At 46.7% G+C, this 20,676-nt stretch overlaps 1 protein-coding gene across 1 annotated transcript in view; it reads right to left on the bottom strand.

The window, feature by feature from the left end:
- atg9b (autophagy related 9B) overlaps positions 1-20,676 on the bottom strand; it is a 67,453-nt gene that overhangs the window by 40,910 nt on the left and 5,867 nt on the right. The window contains exons 3-7 of the mRNA XM_078536526.1: positions 14,971-15,033; positions 13,583-13,747; positions 4,543-4,684; positions 3,287-4,035; positions 1,901-2,054 (exon numbers count right to left, since the gene is read on the bottom strand). Of these exons, the coding sequence (XP_078392652.1) occupies positions 1,901-2,054; positions 3,287-4,035; positions 4,543-4,684; positions 13,583-13,747; positions 14,971-15,033 (1,273 nt within the window). The remainder of the gene's footprint in view (positions 1-1,900; positions 2,055-3,286; positions 4,036-4,542; positions 4,685-13,582; positions 13,748-14,970; positions 15,034-20,676) is intronic.

Consider the following 20,676-nt stretch of genomic DNA (forward strand, 5'->3'; position numbering starts at 1 on the left):
AGCTTGTTTGACTGCTCCGTTTCAATGGTAAATGTGAGTGCAGAATGGAGCCCATTAAGGTGTGTAACGAAATTCTTACATGCAGCTACAGATTCAAATATAGCAAATATGTCGTCTATGTATTGGAAATACGCAGGGGGTAGGGGGTTCGGGGTCATTCCATCGATGACACGTTTCTCGTGGAAACCGACAAACATGTTAGTGAGAGCCAAGCCTAGAGGGATCCCATGGCAACATCTATTTGGGCAGATATGGTGTCATTAAAACTGAACTCAACAGCGCGAGTTGCTGAGGTGGTAAGTTCACGGAAGCTTTACAGTGCAGAAGGAGGCCATTCAGCCCAATGAGTCTGCACTGGCTTGCTGAAAGAGCATTTTACCTAATCCCACTCCCCTGCCTTATCCCTGTAACCGTGCATATTCTTTTCAGGTAGCAATCCAATTCCCTTTTCAATACCTCGATCGAACCTCCACCATCCTTTCAGGGAGTTTGTTCTAGACTGCAAACACCCTCTGGGTGAAAAATTTTTTTCCTCACATCACATTTACTGCTTTTTGCCCATTATTTTGATTCTGTGCCCTCTAGTTGTTGATGTACTCTTGAGAGGGAACAATTTCTCACTATTTACCCTGTAAACGAATGTGTGTCTAGGTCGCCATGATATGCTGACGCGGTGCAAATGTCCATGGCTTCCTTGAGAGGTACATTAGTGAATCGGCTAGCAGTGTTGAACGAGCACATGGACACGGTATTGCTATCGATATGCAAGTCCTGTATGGTCTTTGCAAAGGTGAAGGAATCCTTCACTGTGGATGTGGAAAATTTGCTCAGAACCGGTTGTAATAATTCGCCCAACCATTTAGCCAATTCAAGTGCAGAAACCGGTGATAGATAAACAGGGCCCGTTATTAAGAGTGGTGTGCATTTTGTTGATATAGTCACACTTGTTAAGGCTGATTATTCCAGTCCCTTTGTTGAGCTTACATATATGTACGTTTGGTTTGACCTCGAGGCCCTGCAATGCTACCAGACATTTGCGCTAAATGTGAAAATCAGCCAAATTGTTGGGTATCCCACAAAACGTGCGCGCTAGCTCAGCTAGGCACACGTTCAAGGACTCAGCATCTTCATTAGATGCTGGTTTGTGGCAGGATAGCTTGGAACAGAGGAGTTTGAACTCAGCAAATGATTTTTCCCGTTTGATGTGGGATGAAGGTTGAAGCTGTGTCTGAGAACAAACTCCCCACTCTCAGAGGGTTCATGGTCAGAGAGATTCTGTGTCCGGTGGCATCATTAAATGTGCTGCCATGTTCATTTCCACTTTAGTAAGTTTACAGTGTGGGCGTGTTTCAAGCGGCTGTTGCTTGTGGTGTGGCCATCTACTGAGGCAATATAGTGGCGAGTCTTGCAAATCCATCCTGATGAGCGCAAGACAAAAAGCTTTGGCAACATCTCTTCTTGTCAGCAATACTCAAGTTCTGTACTACTGAGTGATTATTGTTCTCTCTGGCTCCATGAGTCGTACTCTCACCTCTAGGGATGGGCACAAAATGAGCGCCCCATCAGAGGGCTCCTTAAACCAAGGCTCCATCTGTCCCCTCAGGTAGAGGATGAAGACCATAGAGTTGTCCTGCCAATATTCATCCCTCAAACAACACCTAAAACAGGTCATCTGGTCATTATCACATTGCTCACATTATCTGGCTGCAATACTTCCCTACATTGCAACACTTTAAAATGGGCCTCTTCATTGGCTGTGAAACACTTCGGGATATCCTGAGAAAAACACAACATAAATGCAAGTCCTCTGTCGGGCAGTTTAACCCAGTTCCGTGTTGGACCCCTCACACTTCTGCATCGCACCCCCCATCACCATGGTGCATTCCAACATTTACCCTACCGCTTTGTACTGGAAGAGCTGAGCCATCTCGTCCCGGGTCTCCGATTTGTTAGCATTTCCTTTCCAGTGGTCGGGCATGTAGTGGATGTGGGCCAGGACACATTGCAGCAGCTGCTCTGGGCACCATACCATATATTCATCAGGAATAAAGGACCTGGAGTTAAACACACATCAGGCGTCAATATTATTCCACACACTGGTCCCAACAGCAACATGGTCAGGGTCAGCATTACTCCAGGAACCGGTCAACATAGGAACATGGTCAGAATCAGGGTCAGCATTACTCCAGGAACCGGTCAACATAGGAACATGGTCAGAATCAGGGTCAGCATTACTCCAGGAACCGGTCAACATAGGAACATGGTCAGAATCAGGGTCAGCATTACTCCAGGAACCGGTCAACATAGGAACATGGTCAGAATCAGGGTCAGCATTACTCCAGGAACCGGTCAACATAGGAACATGGTCAGAATCAGGGTCAGCATTACTCCAGGAACCGGTCAACATAGGAACATGGTCAGAATCAGGGTCAGCATTACTCCAGGAACCGGTCAACATAGCAACATGGTCAGAATCAGGGTCAGCATTACTCCAGGAACCGGTCAACATAGCAACATGGTCAGAATCAGGGTCAGCATTACTCCAGGAACCGGTCAACATAGCAACATGGTCAGAATCAGGGTCAGCATTACTCCAGGAACCGGTCAACATAGCAACATGGTCAGAATCAGGGTCAGCATTACTCCAGGAACCGGTCAACATAGCAACATGGTCAGAATCAGGGTCAGCATTACTCCAGGAACCGGTCAACACAGAATATGAAAACTGCCTTGTATCTAACTCCGTGCTGAACCTGTCCTGGGAGTGTTTGATGGGACAGTGTAGAGGGAGCTTTACTCTGTATCTAACCCCGTGCTGTACCTGTCCTGGGAGTGTTTGATGGGGACAGTGTAGAGGGAGCTTTACTCTGTATCTAACCCCATGCTGTACCTGTCCTGGGAGTGTTTGATGGGGACAGTGTAGAGGGAGCTTTACTCTGTATCTAACCCCGTGCTGTACCTGTCCTGGGAGAGTTTGATGGAGACAGTGTAGAGGGAGCTTTACTCTGTATCTAACCCCGTGCTGTACCTGCCCTGGGAGTGTTTGATGGAGACAGTGTAGAGGGAGATTTACTCTGTATCTAACCCCGTGCTGTACCTGTCCTGGGAGTGTTTGATGGGACAGTGTAGAGAGAGATCTATCACTGCATTATGGAATGACAGTTTACAGGTTTCAGTTCTATTCCCTCTCAGAGTTTCCTATGTGCTGAGATACAGTAACCTAGACCCAGTCCAATTTTCATGCTACTACAGGGTCTAATTGTCGGTGCCTTTCTCTGGGCCTTACCTGCACACCGTCACCACAATCCCCAGCACAGTGATGGCAGTCAGGATATGCTGCACCGTCAGCACATCCTCATCATAGACGGTGAGGGCGATTAGGACCGCCAGAATGGAGCCTGAGAAAAAGGCCAGGTTCTGGGCGAAGACGGTGAGCAGTGGCGAGGTGAAGGAGTTCATGTACTTGGTGGCTGGTTTGTAGCCTCTGCTGAGCCGCGCCTGTAGCTCGTGATCCAGCTCGTTGAAGTGTCGGAGGTACAGGCGCCCGAACAGGGACCAGCGGCGGGCCCCCAGGCTCCCCGGCTCCCTCTTGATGACCTCAGTGTAACTGAAGAAGGCGTAGAGGATCTGCCAGACCAGGATGAAAGGGCAGAGCAGCAGGTTGGCGATTCCAATCAGCAGCACCGTCCGGCTGAGCTGCTGTGCCAACTCCAGGCGGCTCCCGGAGCGTTTGTATTTGGGGTGGAGGTTCCACTTGTTCTGGAATAGAGATCCGGGGCCCCAGAAGAAGATCATCTCAAAATTGTACTTCAGCCCCTGGGAGAAGAAGATGACATCGCCCATCAGGGGGAGGCTGAGGCGGACTGGCAGCAGAGATTTGTTCACCATGGCCACCATGTAATTCTTGAAGCGGAGGATACGGTGGTAGATGTCGAGCTCAGTTAGCTCCTTCTTGTGGATGCACATTTGCTGCTCTCGCTGAAGCAGGATCAGGCGGGCTTGGACCTCCTGCCAGGTGTAATTACACAACTCGACCTAGAAAAGGCAGGAATGGCCACAGGCTGTTAACTGCAACATGACATTCGTGGTAGCATAGTGATTATATTACTGGACTAGTAACTTAAAGAACACGAGTGTAAATCCCACCATGGGCAGTTCAAAAAAAAAACATTGGAACATCAAAGTCTGGGATCAGTGAACGAGACCGTAAAAGGGATCAGATTGTCATTAATAACCCGACTGGCTCACTGCTGCTCCTCAGCAAAGGAAAGCTGCTGTCCTAACCCACTTCCAGGCCGAGATATGACTCCAGTCTCACACCAACACATTTAGCGCCCCTCTGACATGGCCTCGTCGGACACTCTGTTGTATTAAACTGCAGGAAGGCCCACCACCACCGTACCAGGATAAATAGAACGGATACACCTAAACACTGAATGTGTACAAGTGGAGACTGACACACACATACACCTGAAACACTGAGTGTGCCAAAACATTCTGAAGAGCCTCGCTGTTAATTGAGCAGTGAATTGTGGGTTGTACCGTGGGGATCTTCAGCGCTTTGATGTAGAACATTCGGATTTCCCAGTAACTCAGCAAATTGCAGATGACTTTGACCAGCCGATACATCCAGAACACCGCTGCCATAGTCAGGAGGAAGATAATCCAACCATTGTTTTGAATTCTAGGATAGAAGAAAGAAGAAAAGTATTAACATAAATGAGGATCAGGAGGGGATCCATGCATCTTATTGATTTCAGGGATTGCTGTCCTTGTATTTGGGAATTTTAACTCGAATCATGTTCAGGACTGGAACAAAGACATTAAAGCCATAGAAAGTACACAGTGTAGATTAGATTGTCCTTACATCGTAAACTTCACATCCATGTTTTTTCTACTTTACAGTAGTGACTACACTTTACAATGATTTCATTGCCCAGAAAACGCTTTGGCGTGCCCTGAGTTTGTAAAAGACTCTATGTAAGTTCAGGTTCTTTCTTTGTAATAGCAAACTTGCTATGTAAACCGGTCACATTGTAATTACAGCCTCTTGCCACCGGTGGGGCTGCAGCACCTCTGCTGATGGGTAAAATTAGAGAATGACAGGTTGACATAGTCAGTTTCCATTATAAACATGGACATAGGAATTTATAATGCAAGAAGTCGACAGAAATATTTTTATTATACAAGTATTTGAGGTCTCTGCTCTGTGATCCAATGTTACCAATTCACATTATTGTGGAAAGCAAGCTACTCTTTTTGTGTGGGTTCAGTGATGTCAATCATTTACCCAATTCAATGGCAAGTGGTAGACCTGGATATCACAGCTCGTTCCGTGCAGTATATTCACTCTCCATCAAAACATTAAAGTGAAGGCTCCCCATCATCACCTTCTCAGGGTAACTAGGGATCAGTTATACATGCAGCCTGGGGAGAGGAGAGTGGAAGGGAGGAAAGGCGGAGGGGAAGTGGTATGCGGGAGGGGAAGCAGGAGCTTGGAGGTATGGGGGGTGGGCGAGAGGGAGGACAAGAGGGACAGAGTGCTGTAACTAGGCTTGAGTGAGATGTACAAAATTGTGAGGGGCCTGGATATGGTGGATGGGAAGGGCCTGTTTACTTTGGCAGAGGGGTCAGTGAGTAGGGGGCATAAATACAAAGTGATTGACAGAAAGATTAGGGGAGAGATGAGGAAAAATCTTTTCACCCAGGGGTTAGTAGGGGTCTGGAACTCACTGCCTAAAGGTGCTGAAGAGGCAGAAACTCTCAACTCATTTAAAAGGTGTCTGGATATGCATCTAAAGTGCCGGAACCTGCAGGGCTACGGACCAAATGCTGGAAAGTGGGACAGGCTGGGGGTGGCTCGTTTTTCACCCGGCGCAGACACGATGGGCCGAGTGGCCTCTTTTTGTGCCGTAAACTTTCTAGGACTCCATGAGTCAGGCCAGCCTGTCAGGCAGCAGTGTGTGAGGCAGAGGAAGGGAATAAGGAAACCCCGCTCCGGAGCACCTGTCACCCCTCCCAGGATCTGCTGCCAACAGGGAGGAGGTTCCCATGATCTCCCTGTGCCTTAGGTTATGATAATACAACATTGCAGCCCTCAGCAACGGGGCTATGACAAAATCAGGACTTTGGGATGCTCAGGTGAACAACTGTTAGAACATGGATTCCCTTCAGTGTTCTGCAAACAAACCATTCCTCACACAAGCAGGGAAACTGTACAGAAACTGTGTCTCACAAAGTCAGCGTGTCCAGGAAAAACAAAAACAAAAACCCTTCTCAGAATGTCCTAGGACTGCAGCAGAACATGAAATCAATACTTCCATCGAAAGGCTATTATTAAACTGACATTGAGCTTATAGCATGCACTGAATCCTGGATACTTACATTCTCAGAAAGCAATTCATAGAAACAGCAGAACCGAGGAGTACATTGGCTCTGTGTATTGTACAGAATCAGGAGTATATTATTCCTTTCCTCTCAATAAGACTACCAATGTACTGTACAGAATAAGGAGAATATTACCCCTTTACCCCTGCTAACACCATCCTCATCTGCAGTACAGAATCAGAAGTTACCATACTAATTAGACTTGGTGGCATATTAATTCTGTATTATGTAGTGAAGAGAGTGGTGTTAGACTGGGTGGGATACTAAAGGACATGCAGGTGAGCAGGAGAGTACAGGAAAATGCCAGAAGAAAGCTGATGCAAGAAACTTGGTATAACAGAGACTATATGGCATTCTGGAGGCAGCAGAGATGATAGGTCAGCAGAGAGACAGGTGCCAGAGAGACAAGGTGGGACTTGGAGGTAAGTGCATGGAGAGCTGCTATTAGCCAACATGATGCTGTAAACACAGGGGGTTATCCTGTAACTTGTCAGTGACCCACCTTATTGGGTTACAACACCTGCAAAAACAGTTCAATAAACACTGGAGTACATGGATGTCACAGCTTTCAAATCTCTCGCCATTCCTCCCCGCTTCCCAGTATAAATAGTTCCCTTATTAATTTCTGACATTCCTACACCCCGGAACACCATACTAGTAGCAGCTGATGTGCCCTTCCCCCAGGGCAGGGGTTGGAGGCCATTACCCTGGAGCCCTGCTGGAAAATCCACAATTCTGGACATCTGGTGTGATGTCTCCTGCAGTCGGATAACCTAATATTTGCTGACTAAGCTCATACTTGGAAGAATGGTCCCCTGATGCATACCAGCTAAAACCCCCATGGAAACAAACGTATGGGGCAACACTCCTGAGGTAGGGTGGGAAGCAATGCAGAGAGAATCAGAATGAATACGGCATGGGTGGGGGTGGTCGGGAGTAGAGAAGAGACAGTAAAGAGAGACGGGGAGAATTGGGATGAAAAATCGAGAGGGGGGAAGAGAGAGTGAGAGAAACGGGAAGAGAGAGAGAGTGAGAGAAACGGGAAGAGAGAGAGAGTGAGAGAAACGGGAAGAGAGAGAGAGAGAGTGAGAGAAACAGGAAGAGAGAGAGTGAGAGAAACGGGAAGAGAGAGAGAGTGAGAGAAACGGGAAGAGAGAGAGAGAGAGAGAAACGGGAAGAGAGAGAGAGAGAGAGAGAAACGGGAAGAGAGAGAGAGAGAGAGAAACGGGAAGAGAGAGAGAGAGAGAGAAACGGGAAGAGAGAGAGAGGGAGAGAAATGGGAAGAGAGACGGGACGAGAGAAACGGGAAGAGAGACGTGACGAGAGAGAGAGAGAGGGGGAGAGAAACGGGAAGTGAGATGGGATGAGAGAGAGAGAGAGAGACGGAACGAGAGAGAGAGAGAGAGACGGGACGAGAGAGAGAGAGAGAGAGAGATGGGACGAGAGAGAGAGAGGGACGGAACGAGAGAGAGAGAGAGAGACGGGACGAGAGAGAGAGAGAGAGAGAGAGACGTGACGAGAGAGAGAGAGAGAGAGAGAGATGGGACGAGAGAGAGAGAGAGACGGAACGAGAGAGAGAGAGAGAGGCGGGACGAGAGTGAGAGAGAGAGGCAGGACGAGAGTGAGAGAGAGAGATGGGACGAGAGAGAGAGAGAAAGACGGGACGAGAGAGAGAGAGAGGCGGGACGAGAGAGAGAGAGAGAGAGACGGGACGAGAGTGAGAGAGAGAGGCGGGACGAGAGTGAGAGAGAGAGATGGGACGAGAGAGAGAGAGAAAGACGGGACGAGAGAGAGAGACGGGACGAGAGAGAGAGAGAGAGGCGGGACGAGAGTGAGAGAGAGAGGCGGGACGAGAGTGAGAGAGAGAGATGGGACGAGAGAGAGAGAGAAAGACGGGACGAGAGAGAGAGAGAGGCGGGACAAGAGAGAGAGAGAGAGAGAGACGGGACGAGAGTGAGAGAGAGAGGCGGGACGAGAGTGAGAGAGAGAGATGGGACGAGAGAGAGAGAGAAAGACGGGACGAGAGAGAGAGAGAGACGGGACGAGAGAGAGAGACGGGACGAGAGAGAGAGAGAGAGACGGGACGAGAGAGAGAGAGAGAGAGAGAGACGGGACGAGGGAGAGAGAGAGAGACGGGACGAGAAAGAGAGAGAGGGACGGGACGAGTGAGAGAGAGAGAGAGGAACGAGAGAGAGAGGGGGACGGGGCGAGAGAGAGAGAGAGAGAGGGACGGGGCGAGAGAGAGAGAGAGAGAGGGACGGGACGAGAGAGAGAGAGACGGGACGGGACGAGAGAGAGAGAGAGACGGGACGAGAGAGAGAGAGAGAGACGGGACGAGAGAGAGAGAGAGAGAGAGAGAGGGAGGAGAGACAGAGAGACGGGACGAGAGAGAGAGAGAGAGATGGGACGAGAGAGAGAGAGAGAGATGGGACAAGAGAGAGAGAGAGACGGGACGAGAGAGAGAGAGAGACGGGACGAGAGAGAGAGAGAGACGGGACGAGAGAGAGAGAGAGACGGGACGAGACAGAGGGAGAGAGAGAGCTAGAACGGGAGAAAGAGAGAGATGGGGGAAGAAAAACAGAGTGAGACCAGAAGGAAGAGAGACGGCGGGGGAGAGAGAGACAGCAGGACAGCGAGAAAGACAGCAGGAGAGAGAGAGAGAGAGACGGAGAGAGAGAAAGAGAGAGGGAGGGAGGGAGAGAGAGACAGACACACGACAAGACAGAGAGAAAGACGGGAGGAGAGACAGAAATGGGAAGAGAGAGAGAGCAGTCGAGAGAGTGATGGGAAGAGGGAAAGAGGTTGATGAGAGAGATGGGATGTAGAAGAGAGAGATGGGTAGAGAGAGGGAGATAGATGGGAAGGGGGGAATGCAGAGAGAATTAACGGTATTACAGTTGAATAAAGGCAACTACAGAGGCATGAGGGAGGAGCTGGCCAGAATTGACTGGGAGCTGAGCCTAGCAGGAAAGACAATGGAACAGCGATGGCAGTAGATTCTGGGAGTAATTTGGGAGACACAGCAAAAATTCATCCCTAGGAAGAAGAAGCATACTAAAGGGAGGACGAGGCAACCATGACTGACAAGGGAAGTCAGGGACAGCATAAAAGCTAAAGAGAAAGCATACAATGCGGCGAAGAGCAGTGGGAAACCAGGGGGTTGGGAAGCCTACAAAGACCAACAGAGGACAACTAAAAAAGAAATAAGAAGGGAGAAGGTTAAATATGAGGGTAAACTAGCCAGTAATATAAAAGAAGATTGCAAGAGTTTTTTTTAGATATATAAAGGGTAAGAGAGAGGCAAAAGTGGACATTGGGCCGCTGGAAAATGACGCTGGAGAAGTAGTGGTGGGGAACAAAGAAATGGCGGAGGAACTGAATAGGTACTTTGCGTCAGTCTTCACGGTGGAAGACACGAGTAACATCCCCAAAGTTCAAGAGAGTCGGGGGGCAGAGGTGAGTATGGTGGCCATTATCAAGGAGAAGGTGCTAGAAAAACTGAAAGGTCTGAAGGTGGATAAATCACCTGGACCAGATGGATTACACCCCAGAGTTCTGAAGGAGATAGCTGAAGAGATAGTGGAGGCGTTAGTGGTGATCTTTCAGGAATCACTGGAGTCAGGGAGGGTCCCAGAGGACTGGAAAATCGCTAATGTAACCCCCTGTTTAAGAAGGGAGTGAGGCAAAAGACGGGAAATTACAGGCCGATTAGCTTGACCTCGGTCGTTGGTAAGATTTTAGAGTCCATTATTAAGGATGAGATTTCAGAATACTTGGAAGTGCATGGTAAAATAGGGCAAAGTCAGCATGGTTTCATCAAGGGGAGGTCATGCCTGACAAATCTGTTAGAATTCTTTGAGGAGGTAACGAGTAGGTTAGACAAAGGAGAGCCAATGGATGTTATCTACTTGGACTTCCAGAAGGCCTTTGACAAGGTGCTGCACAAGAGGCTGCTCAGTAAGATAAGAGCCCATGGTGTTAGAGGCAAGGTACTAGCATGGATAGAAGATTGGCTGTCTGGCAGGAGGCAGAGAGTGGGGATAAGGGGGTCCTTCTCAGGATGGTGGCCGGTGACTAGTGGAGTTCCGCAAGGGTCAGTGTTGGGACCACAACTTTTCACTTTATACATTAATGATCTAAATGAAGGAACTGAGGGCATTCTGGCTAAGTTTGCAGATGATACAAAGATAGGTGGAGAGACAGGTAGTATTGAGGAGGTGGGGAGGCTGCAGAAGGATTTGGACAGGTTAGGAGAATGGGCAAAGAACTGGCAGATGGAATACAACATGGGGATGTGTGAGGTCATGCACTTTGGTAGGAAGAATAGAGGCATAGACTAGTTTCTAAATGGGGAGAGAATTCAGAAATCTGGAGTGCAAAGGGACTTGGGAGTCCTAGTCCAGGATTCTCTTAAGGTTAACTTGCAGGTTGAGTCGGTAGTTAGGAAGGCAAATGCAATGTTGGCATTTATTTCAAGAGGACTAGAATATAAAAGCAGGGATGTGATGCTGAGGCTTTATAAGGCTCTGGTCAGACCACATTTAGAATATTGTGAGCAATTTTGGGCCCCATATCTCAGGAAGGATGTGCTGGCCCTGGAGAGGGTCCAGAGGAGGTTCACGAGAATGATCCCAGGAATGAAAGGTTAATATGAGGAACGTTTGAGGACTCTGGGTCTATACTTGATGGAGTTTAGAAGGATGAGGGGTGATCTGATTGAAACTTACTGAATACTGAAAGGCCGGCAAAGAGTGGACGTGGGGAAGATGTTTCCATTAGTAGGAGAGACTAGGACCCGAGGGCACAGCCTCAGAGTAAAGGGAAGACCTTTTAGAACAGAGATGAGGAGAAACTTCTTTAGCCAGAGAGTGGTGAATCTATGGAATTCATTGCCACAGAAGGCTGTGGAGGCCAGGTCATTGAGTGCATTTAAGACCGAAATAGATAGGTTCTTGATTGGTAAGGGGATCAAGGGTTATGGGGAGAAGGCGGGAGAATGGAGTTGAGAAACTTATCAGTCATGATTGAATGGCGGAGAAAACTCGATGGGCCAAATGGCCTAATTTCTGCTCCTATGTCTTATGGTCCTATATATTGTAAATAATTGAGGCCCCAGCACTGATCCCTGTGGCACTCACTCCACTAGCTACAGGTTGCCATCCTGAAAATGCACCCCCTTATCCCAACTCTCTGCCCCCTATTAGTTAGGGGAGGCGATGGCGCAGTGGTATTATCATTGGACTAGTAATCTAGAGACCCAAGCGGAGGAGGGGGGAAAGAGAGAGAGGTAGACAGAAAGAGAAAGAGAGACAGGAAGGGCAATAGAAAATGGGAAGAGAGAGAGGGAGAGACAGAGAGGGGGAGAGAGAGAGACAGGAAGAGAGTGGCTGGATGGGAGAGACAGGAAGTGGGAGAGTGAGATGGGAAGGGAAAGATAGAGAGGGGAAGAAGGGGAGAAGAGAGATGGGAAGAAAAGCGAGAGAGTGAAACGGGCAAGCGGAAAAAGGAAGGCGGGACAAGAGAGAGACGCAATGAGAGAAAAAAGGACAGGAAGAGTTAGAGTAAAAGAGAGTGCGGAAATCATGTTCGACATTCAATGGCAGTATCATTGCCTAATTACCCACCATCACATCCTGGGGGTTGGGGAACGCATTAACATTGAATCAGAAACTGACTGAACCAGCTACATTTTTTTTGTTCATTCACTGCATGTGCCCATCCTTGATTGACCTTGAGGTGATAGTGAGCTGCTTTGGTGACTGACTGGATGAATAGCCCCGGGCAGTAAGAGTCACATAAAGGCCAGGCCGGGTAATAATGGCAGATTTCCTCCAGCTGAGCTTTTACGGCAATACGATACAGTATTGAACGATAGTTCTGTGTTCACATTACAGACTTCTATCTTTTTATTCCAGATTTATTTAACTAACTGACTTCAATTCACAAACTGGGTTTTGGTGGATTTGGAACTCCCATCTGCAGATTGTTAGACAACCATGCTAATAGACGTCTAAATGCTTACCGGTTGTTGTTCTGCGGTGTTCTCCCCAAAGCCTGTCCACCATCTATAAGGCACAAGTCAGGAGTGTGATGGGATACTTCCCATTTGTCTGGATGAGTGTAGCTCCTACAACACTCAAGAAGCTGGACACCATCCAGGACAAAGCAGCCCGCTTGATTGGCACCACATCCACAAACATTCACTCCTTCCACCACTGACGCACAGTAGCAGCAGTGTGTACCATCTACAAGATGCGCTGCAGCAACTAACCAAGGCTCCTTCAACACCTTCCAAACCTGTGACCTCTACAACTAGAAGGACAAGAGCAGCAGACACATAGAAATGCCACCACCTGGAAGTTCCCCTCCAAGTCACTCATCATCCTGACTTGGAAATATATCGCCGTTCCTTCACTGTCGCTGGGTCAAAATCCTGGAACTCCCTCCCTAACAGCACTGTGGGTGTACCTACACCACATGGACTGCAGCTTGGAGGAGGCCATTCGGCCTTTTGAATACTTGCCGGCTTTTTTCAAAAGCTACTCAGCTAATCCCACTTCATTGGCCTTTCCAAGTAGCCCTGTAAATGATTTCCTTTCAGGGCTTAACTGATTCCCCTTTGAAAGCCACGATTGAACCTGCCTCCACCATATTCTTAGGCAGACCAGATCCTCGCCACTCGCTGAGTAAAAAAAGCTTTTCTTTGTGTTGTAGAGGAATGAAAGGTTGTAATGAGAGAGATAAAACAGAAATTTTAATTTTGAAAGAATCCCCAATGACAATTAAAAGTTAATTTTCAGAGTTTGACTGGCACTAATACTATAACATTGTTAAAAAGGTTCGAATAATCGCAGTACTGTAACTTTGTGGTCAGTTTCTTCATATCCACAATGCAAGTAGCTCCTGTTGCTCAATGTATTTCAATGGGAACCGTGGCCGAGATGCTGTTATTGTGACACTAACAACAAAGCGCACATTTCCCACATAGTCTCTTAATTTCAACATTCAATTGTGCGTTTATCACCTGAAAAGGCTAGGGTATTTGCTTTTAAATAACAGCAAGTGAAGTTAGCCTCACCATTACTTTGACAACAGGCTATCAGCCAATACATTAACAGGTTTGATGGGTTTAGGTATCAGTTTGGTTCACCTCCATTCTCAATCGTCCGCCCTTTTACCCAGGATGGGCTCTTACCTTGCAGTGCATTCCTCAGTGGGTAGAATCGCATCTGGCAGAGTGACTTTATTCCTCTCTGGGTGGCTGGAGCCTGTGTGATTTATGAACTTATTTGCAAACAGTACGTCATATTCCACGCAGTTGAATAGGAAAGTTGTGAATAGGACAACAAATAAGAACTGCCTGAAATACAGGAGGAGAGAGCTTGACATGAGAATCAGGCAAAACAACAGACTGCCTCCAACATTCTCAATGCTGGATTCTAATTCTGGCCTCTCTTGAAAGCAGTGACTCTTGTTAAGATATGGGTTAGATTATAGAGGGAGCTCATACAAAACTTCCACTCAGTGTTAAATTCTTTTCTATTTCTTAATTCTACCCACAAAACTTTCACTGCCTATTGGCTCGTCATAAATTCCATTATTGAAGCGTTTTCATCCTTAATCACGAAGCCTCCTTCTCCCCCTCTTCTAGATTCGCTTGCCTTCCTCTAGATCATATAACTGTGTATATTCACTTCCATATAGTCAGCTGTGGCTCAGATGGTAGCACACTCGCCGGGAGTTACAAGGTTGTGAGTTCAAGTCTATTCCAGAGACTTGAGCATAAAAGCTAAGGTGACATTCCAATTCGGTACTGAGAGAATTCAACAGGTTACAGGTGTTGAATTTCAGACAAGACAATAAAACAAAGTCTCTCCTGCTCTCTCAGGTGGACATAAAAGATCTCGTGGCACTATTTCAAAGAAGCTATTCCCAGTGTCCTGGTCAATGTTTATCCCTCAATCAAAATCACAAAAAGATAACGATTTGGTCATTATCACATTACTGTTTGTGGGAGTTTGATGTGTACAAATTGTCTGCCGTGTTTATGTTACAATAGTGACTGAATCTCAGAAAATATTTAATTGGCTGTAAGGCCTTTTGTGATATCTTGAGGTTGTAAAGGTGATATAAGTGAAAGTCTCTATTTTCTTTTCCTTTCCTGGTCCTGACCATCTTGAAGCCATTGTTCTGTAATGGTGACCATGTCGTACTCTCTCAGCTGAATTTACACCTTCAGTTTATTCCTTGTACTCCACGTGTTTATTTGAGTATTTTAATTCATACTTCTGAGCAAGATCTTTACTCTGTACTGTATCTGACCCCTGCTGTACCTGTCCTGAGTGTGTTTGATGGGACAGTGTAGAGTAGTGATCTTCACTATTTTTGGAGGTGCCGGAGCTCTCACACACCATCGGTCAGGGAGCAAACTTGGTGTCGATGGGAGCCGCCAGTGGCTCACGGGTCTTGCAAATGATGAACACTGGTGTAGAGGGAGCTTTACTCTGTATCCAACTGTCCACACACCTTACTCTCAACATTTGTCTAGGAAGGAAAGAGTCTCAACATGAAGATTATACTTACACCAACTCGAAGAATTCAGAGAGCATCATGCAGGCAAAGCCATTCTTCTGGTGGAAGTGGTAGATGTGGATAATAAGTTAAGGGTCATCTTAGTGTTATGACAGTAGGTCTGCAGATACCCCACTGCACAGGCCTCCTATCCTGTGCAGACTCCTACCCTACCATCATATAAGTATACCACAGTAGATTTTAAAATATTCATTTTTCAGATGTGGGCATCCCTAGCTGGGCTGGCATTTATTGCACATCCTTATTTGCTCTGAGGTGGTGATGAGCCGCTGCCTTTAACTGCAGCATTGCATGTGGTATAGGTACTCCCACGGTGCTGTTAGGGAGTATTTTAACCCAGCGACAGTGAAGGAATGTTGCTATATTCCCAAGTAAGGATGGTGTATGACTTGAAGGGAATTAGCAGGTGGTGGCCTTCTCATGCATCTGCTGCAGATGAGAGGGGTCGCTGGTTTGGAAGGTGCTGTCAAGGGAGCCTCCGTGAATTACTGCAATGCACCTTATAGATGGTACACATTGCTGCAACTGTGCACCAGTGGTGGAGGAAGTGAATGTTTAAGTTGGTGGATGCGGTGCCGATCAAATGGGCTGTCATGTTCTGGATGATTTTGAGATTTAACCTGAACTTCTTTTAACCTGGATTCAACCAGACAAGTGGGGAGTATTCCATCACACCACTGACCTGTGCTTTGTAACTGACAAGATAGGTTTTGGGAACTCAGCTTCTGATCTGCTCTTGTAGCCACGGCATTTCTGTGGCTGTTCCAATTGAGTTTCATGACACGATAGAGCACTGGTCTCCTCAAGAATTGTGCAGAGCGCACTCCTGTCACACTATCATGGACAGAGACATCTGTGACAGGGAGATTGCTGAGGGCTGCCAAGGCCACTCCCTCCTGGGTGTTGGCGAGAAAAAAATGAAGAAGTCAGAAATGTTGGCTGAAAAGTCTGATTCTCTGAGTACGATCACGTCAGACTCTTGTTAGGTTAGTCTCTGGGGCAGCTCCTTAGTTATTACTGAGGAGGGTTTTGCAGGGTTGACAAGGGAGGGTGGGGGTGTGTCTTCATTGTGTCCTGATATGATGCCCAAGGTGCAGCAGGGCTTTCCATCCAGTTTTACTTTCAAGCAATTTGATACAATGGAGTGCAAAATTCCCAAATTTCCCTTTCTTGCACTGTGCGGTCCTTTTAAGTCACAAATGCACACATCTTAAAGGGGCTGCTAAAACAAAGACAGAAATACCTGGAAAAACTCAGCAGGTCTGGCAGCATCGGCGGAGAAGAACAAAGTTGACGTTTCGAGCTCTCATGGCCCTTCAACAGAACTGAGTAAAAATAGGATAGGGGTGAAATATAAGCTGGTTTAAGGAATGTGCTAATTAAGAATGGATGGCAGGACACGCAAGGTACAGATAGCTCTAGTGGGGGTGGGGTGAAATAAGACTAAAAGGATAAGCACATTCTTTTAGATAATATCACCACCTTCAACACCTCTTTGTTCTTTTGTCTGTGGCATCTTTTGGTTATCTGCTCCTATCACTGCTTGCTTGTCCCTACAACCACCCCCCACCCACTTCTCCCCCCACCTTAAATTTCATCCCTCTCCTAATTTTGCTCAGTTCTGTTGAAGGGTCATGAGGACTCGAAACCGTCAACTTTGTTCTTCTCCCCCGATGCTGCCAGACCTGCTGAGTTTTTCCAGGTAATTCTGTTTTTGTTCTGGATTTCCAGCATCCGCAGTTTTTTGTTTTTATTAAAGGGGCTGCTGCTTGAACTCAGCTGGTTTGTTCCGTGCGCGGGACATTTCCAAATTGTTGGACCACCCCGTGCACTTGCACAACTCAGAGGGACCTTTGCCTGAGTGACTTTCCAGGCCCTCTCCATGGGGGGAGTTAAGAGTCAGCCATGTTGGTGTCGGACTGGAGAGCATTCAACTGTGATGTCAAAACTAAATCTATAATTTATCACAACAATATTTAATCCACTCTGAAATATGTCAACTTGATATAAAGCCAAAAAGGGAAATTATACAAATAGTCACTTGGTAGTACAGAACATGAGTATTACTGAAAAATGAAACATGCTTTTGAAGCGTTTCATCCTGTACTCAACAGGACAAATGCAAGAATGCCAAATTTTAAAGGAAGCAGCAATTTGTACTGCATGAGAAAAGGATGCTGATTGGTTGGCAAGTCGAGGCACTGCTATGGAGAATGCACATTCGAACTATTGCCCCTATGCTTTTGTTTAATTCAAAAAAGGTTCAATGCCTGGAAACGTTCCTTTTACCTGCAGAGGGAAGGTGACAGTGTAGCTTCCAGCAAGCATTAGTGAGCCAAGTTACAAGCCTGATTGATAATCTTAAACTGGTTGTTCGTGTAATGCTTAGCACACGAGGGACTGTTCAGCAAGAGCTGTCCAATCACAGCTAACATTAGCCATTATGTTCTGAGTTTTGCAAGCACAGGTTGGTTGAGTAGTCAGTACTCTGCCTATTGCAAATAGCAAAGGGATGTGCTGTTTAAAATGATCCACCAGTCACTGGGATATGCAGCCTATGTACCTGCCATCGCACCAGTGCTAAAATTCATATTCCACATTACTCATTTATGCAGTAGGCAGAAATCTTTTTGGCTAGATAGCAGCATCCTGTTAATGGAAAGTACCACTCATGTTGCTATTGCAGAGTAGCAGCACAAAACTGCCAGGCTTCACCTGCTCAAATCGGAGGTACCTTACCCCTCCAGGGTAATTCAAGGTAGACTGGACACTTTTCAGGTCCGACAGTAACAGCCTTTGGCCCATTCTTCAGTTTGTAATACACAGCGAGCAATAATCTGATCAGAGTCGCCACTACCCTTCAGGATAGCTTTGATGTGCCCTAGTTCAGCTTGCACAGTGAGCAAATGGCTTGGGCCCTATATACAAGGTTGCTGATGAGTCCAATTTTTTTAGTGCACAGAGCTATAGGAATCCCAACTTGGATATTGACCAGTGAAGGTAGGCTTGTGGTAGACAGTAGTTAGTAACCCATTAGCGAATTTCTCAACGAGCACATCGAGGAAGGGCTCGTCAGACTGTTCCATCTCAAAGTTGAAGTTGAATGCAGGACGGCGTGTGTTAAGATGTGTAAGGAAATTCTTACATGCAGCTGCGGATTCAAATATAGCAAACGCATCATCTATGTAGTGGGAATATGTGTATCGTGCATACTCACGAATGGGCCTAAGGCTGCTACTGTCAGACCTGAAAAGTGCCCAGTCTACCTCATATCAACCTAGAAGGGTCAGGTGTCTCAAAAAATAATAACAGGTGAAGCTAGCCGTTTCACGCTGCTACTACGCAGTAGCAACACGAGTGATGTTTTCCACTAACAGGACGCTGCCGTCAAGTCAAAAAGACGTTCTGCCCACTGCACAAATGAGAAATGTGGTATATGAATTTCAATGGTGCGATGTCAGGTATGTCGGCCGTATGTCCCAACGACCGGTGGGTTGTATCAAACAGCAAATCCCTTCGGCTGTCTGCAATAGATACTGACTGTACTCAACCAACCTGTGACTGCAAATCTCAGAACATGATGTCTAATGTCAGATGCGATTGTGCAAACGGACAGCACTTACAAAACAATCTCGAGTGTATTAAGAATTACACTAACAACCAATTTTAGATCATCAGTCAGGCTCGCAATGTGGCTGACTTACAACTGCTAGAGATTACATATATTCATGCACAGGGGCATATCCTTGCAGGCGAAAGAAACATGTCCAGGAATTGCAACTTTTTGAATTGAACAAAAGCATGGGGGACAACAGTTCCCAGGAGCATTTTCGATGGCAATACTTCGACCAGAGGCGACTTGCCAACCAAGTTCTGAGGGACAAAGGGATCTTGGCGCGCGTGTCCATAGATCTCTGAAGGCAGAGGGGCATGTTAGTGGGGTGGTGAAAAAGGCACATGGGACACTTGCCTTTATCAATCGAGGCATAGATCACAAAAGTAGAGAGGTCACGTTGGAGCTGTATAGAACCTTGGTGAGGCCACAGCTGGAGTACTGTGTGCAGTTCTGGTCGCCACATTATAGGAAGGATGTGATTGCACTGGAGGGGGTGCAGAGGAGATTGACCAGGATGTTGCCTGGGATGAAACATTTAAATTATAAAGAGAGGTTGGATAGACTTGAGTTGTTTTCATTTTAGTAGAGAAGACTGAGGGGTGACCTGATCGAGGTGTACAAGATTATGAGGGACATGGACAGGGTGGATAGGGAACAGCTTTAAGGGTCAGTCACGAGGGGACATAAGTTCAAGGTGAGGGACAGGAGGTTGAGGGGGGGATGAGAGGAAAAACTTTTTTACCCAGAGGGTGGTGACGGTCTGGAATGCACTGTCTGGGAGGGTGGTGGAAGTGGGTTGCCTCACATCCTTTAAAAAGTACCTGGATGAGCACTTGGCATGTCATAACATTCGAGGCTATGGGCCAAGTGCTGGTAAATGGGATTAGGTAGGTTAGGTGTTTCTCACATATCAGTACAGGTTCGATGGGCCAAAGGGCCTCTTCTGCACTGTGATTCTGTGAATCAGTACCCTTTGCTCGTGATGGTGAGATGGTGGCATTGTGGTGATGCTACTGGACTGGTAAATCCAGAGACCCCCGCTAATGGTCAGGGGGCCTGGGTTCGAATCCCACTATGGCAGCCGGTGGAATTTAAACTCAATTAATAAATCTAGAATACAAAGCTAGTCTCAGTAATGGTGTCCATGAAACAAACTATCGATTGCTGTAAAACCATCTTGTTCACCAATTTCCTTTCGAGAAGGAAATCTGCCATTCTTACCTGGTCTGGCCTACATGTGACTCCAGACCCACAGCAATATGGTTGACTCTTAACTGCCCTCTAAAATGGCCTCACAAGCCACTCAGTGCAAGAGCAATTAGGGATGGGCAACAAGTGCTCGGTTTGCCAGCGATGCCCACCTCCCACGAAAGAATTTTAAAAACTTGTTGCTCCCTTTGCAATTTGGCATTCTTGCTTCTGTCCTAATGAACGCAGGATGAAAAGCTTCAACAAGATGTCTCTTTTTTCAGCAACACTCAATTCACTTGACCAAGGCACAGCTGGTAGAACAACCCACTGTTAACCTGAAATGTTCCATCATATAAAATGAATGTGTATCATCAGAAGTCAAACTAATGTAAGGACTGTAAGTAAAGGTTTTATCAGAATTGTGTCGAAAGTTTGATTATTGATTTCTGTCCATACTGTAGTAATATTAACCTTTAATCTTTGCCTGTTAAGCAGAGTCAATTTAGTAGCAGTGATAATTGGACTGTAGAACTAAGTCTGATCTTAAAGCAATGGTCATTTTAATCAATTCAGGAAGCCGAATTAAATATTGCAATCGTAATCCTAAAGTTTCAGAGAACTTGAGTCATTTGGTTAAGTATTTGGTCCAATTGTGAACACCGCACTTTAGGGAGGATGGCAAGGCTCTGGAGAAAGTGCAGAGATTTACTAGTATGGTGCCGCAGGTCTGTCCCTCCCCCTCCGTATCATCCGATCACTCCCAATACCTCTCCCTTTCCTATGACACCTTTCCATGCAAGCAGAGAAGATGCATTACCTGCTCTTTTACCGCCTCTCTCCTCACTGTCCAAAGTCCCAAAAACTCCTTCCAGATGAAACAACAATTTGCT

This window comes from Cetorhinus maximus, unplaced genomic scaffold, assembly GCF_964194155.1.
Source record: "Cetorhinus maximus unplaced genomic scaffold, sCetMax3.hap1.1 HAP1_SCAFFOLD_1279, whole genome shotgun sequence".
Lineage (NCBI taxonomy): Eukaryota > Metazoa > Chordata > Chondrichthyes > Lamniformes > Cetorhinidae > Cetorhinus > Cetorhinus maximus.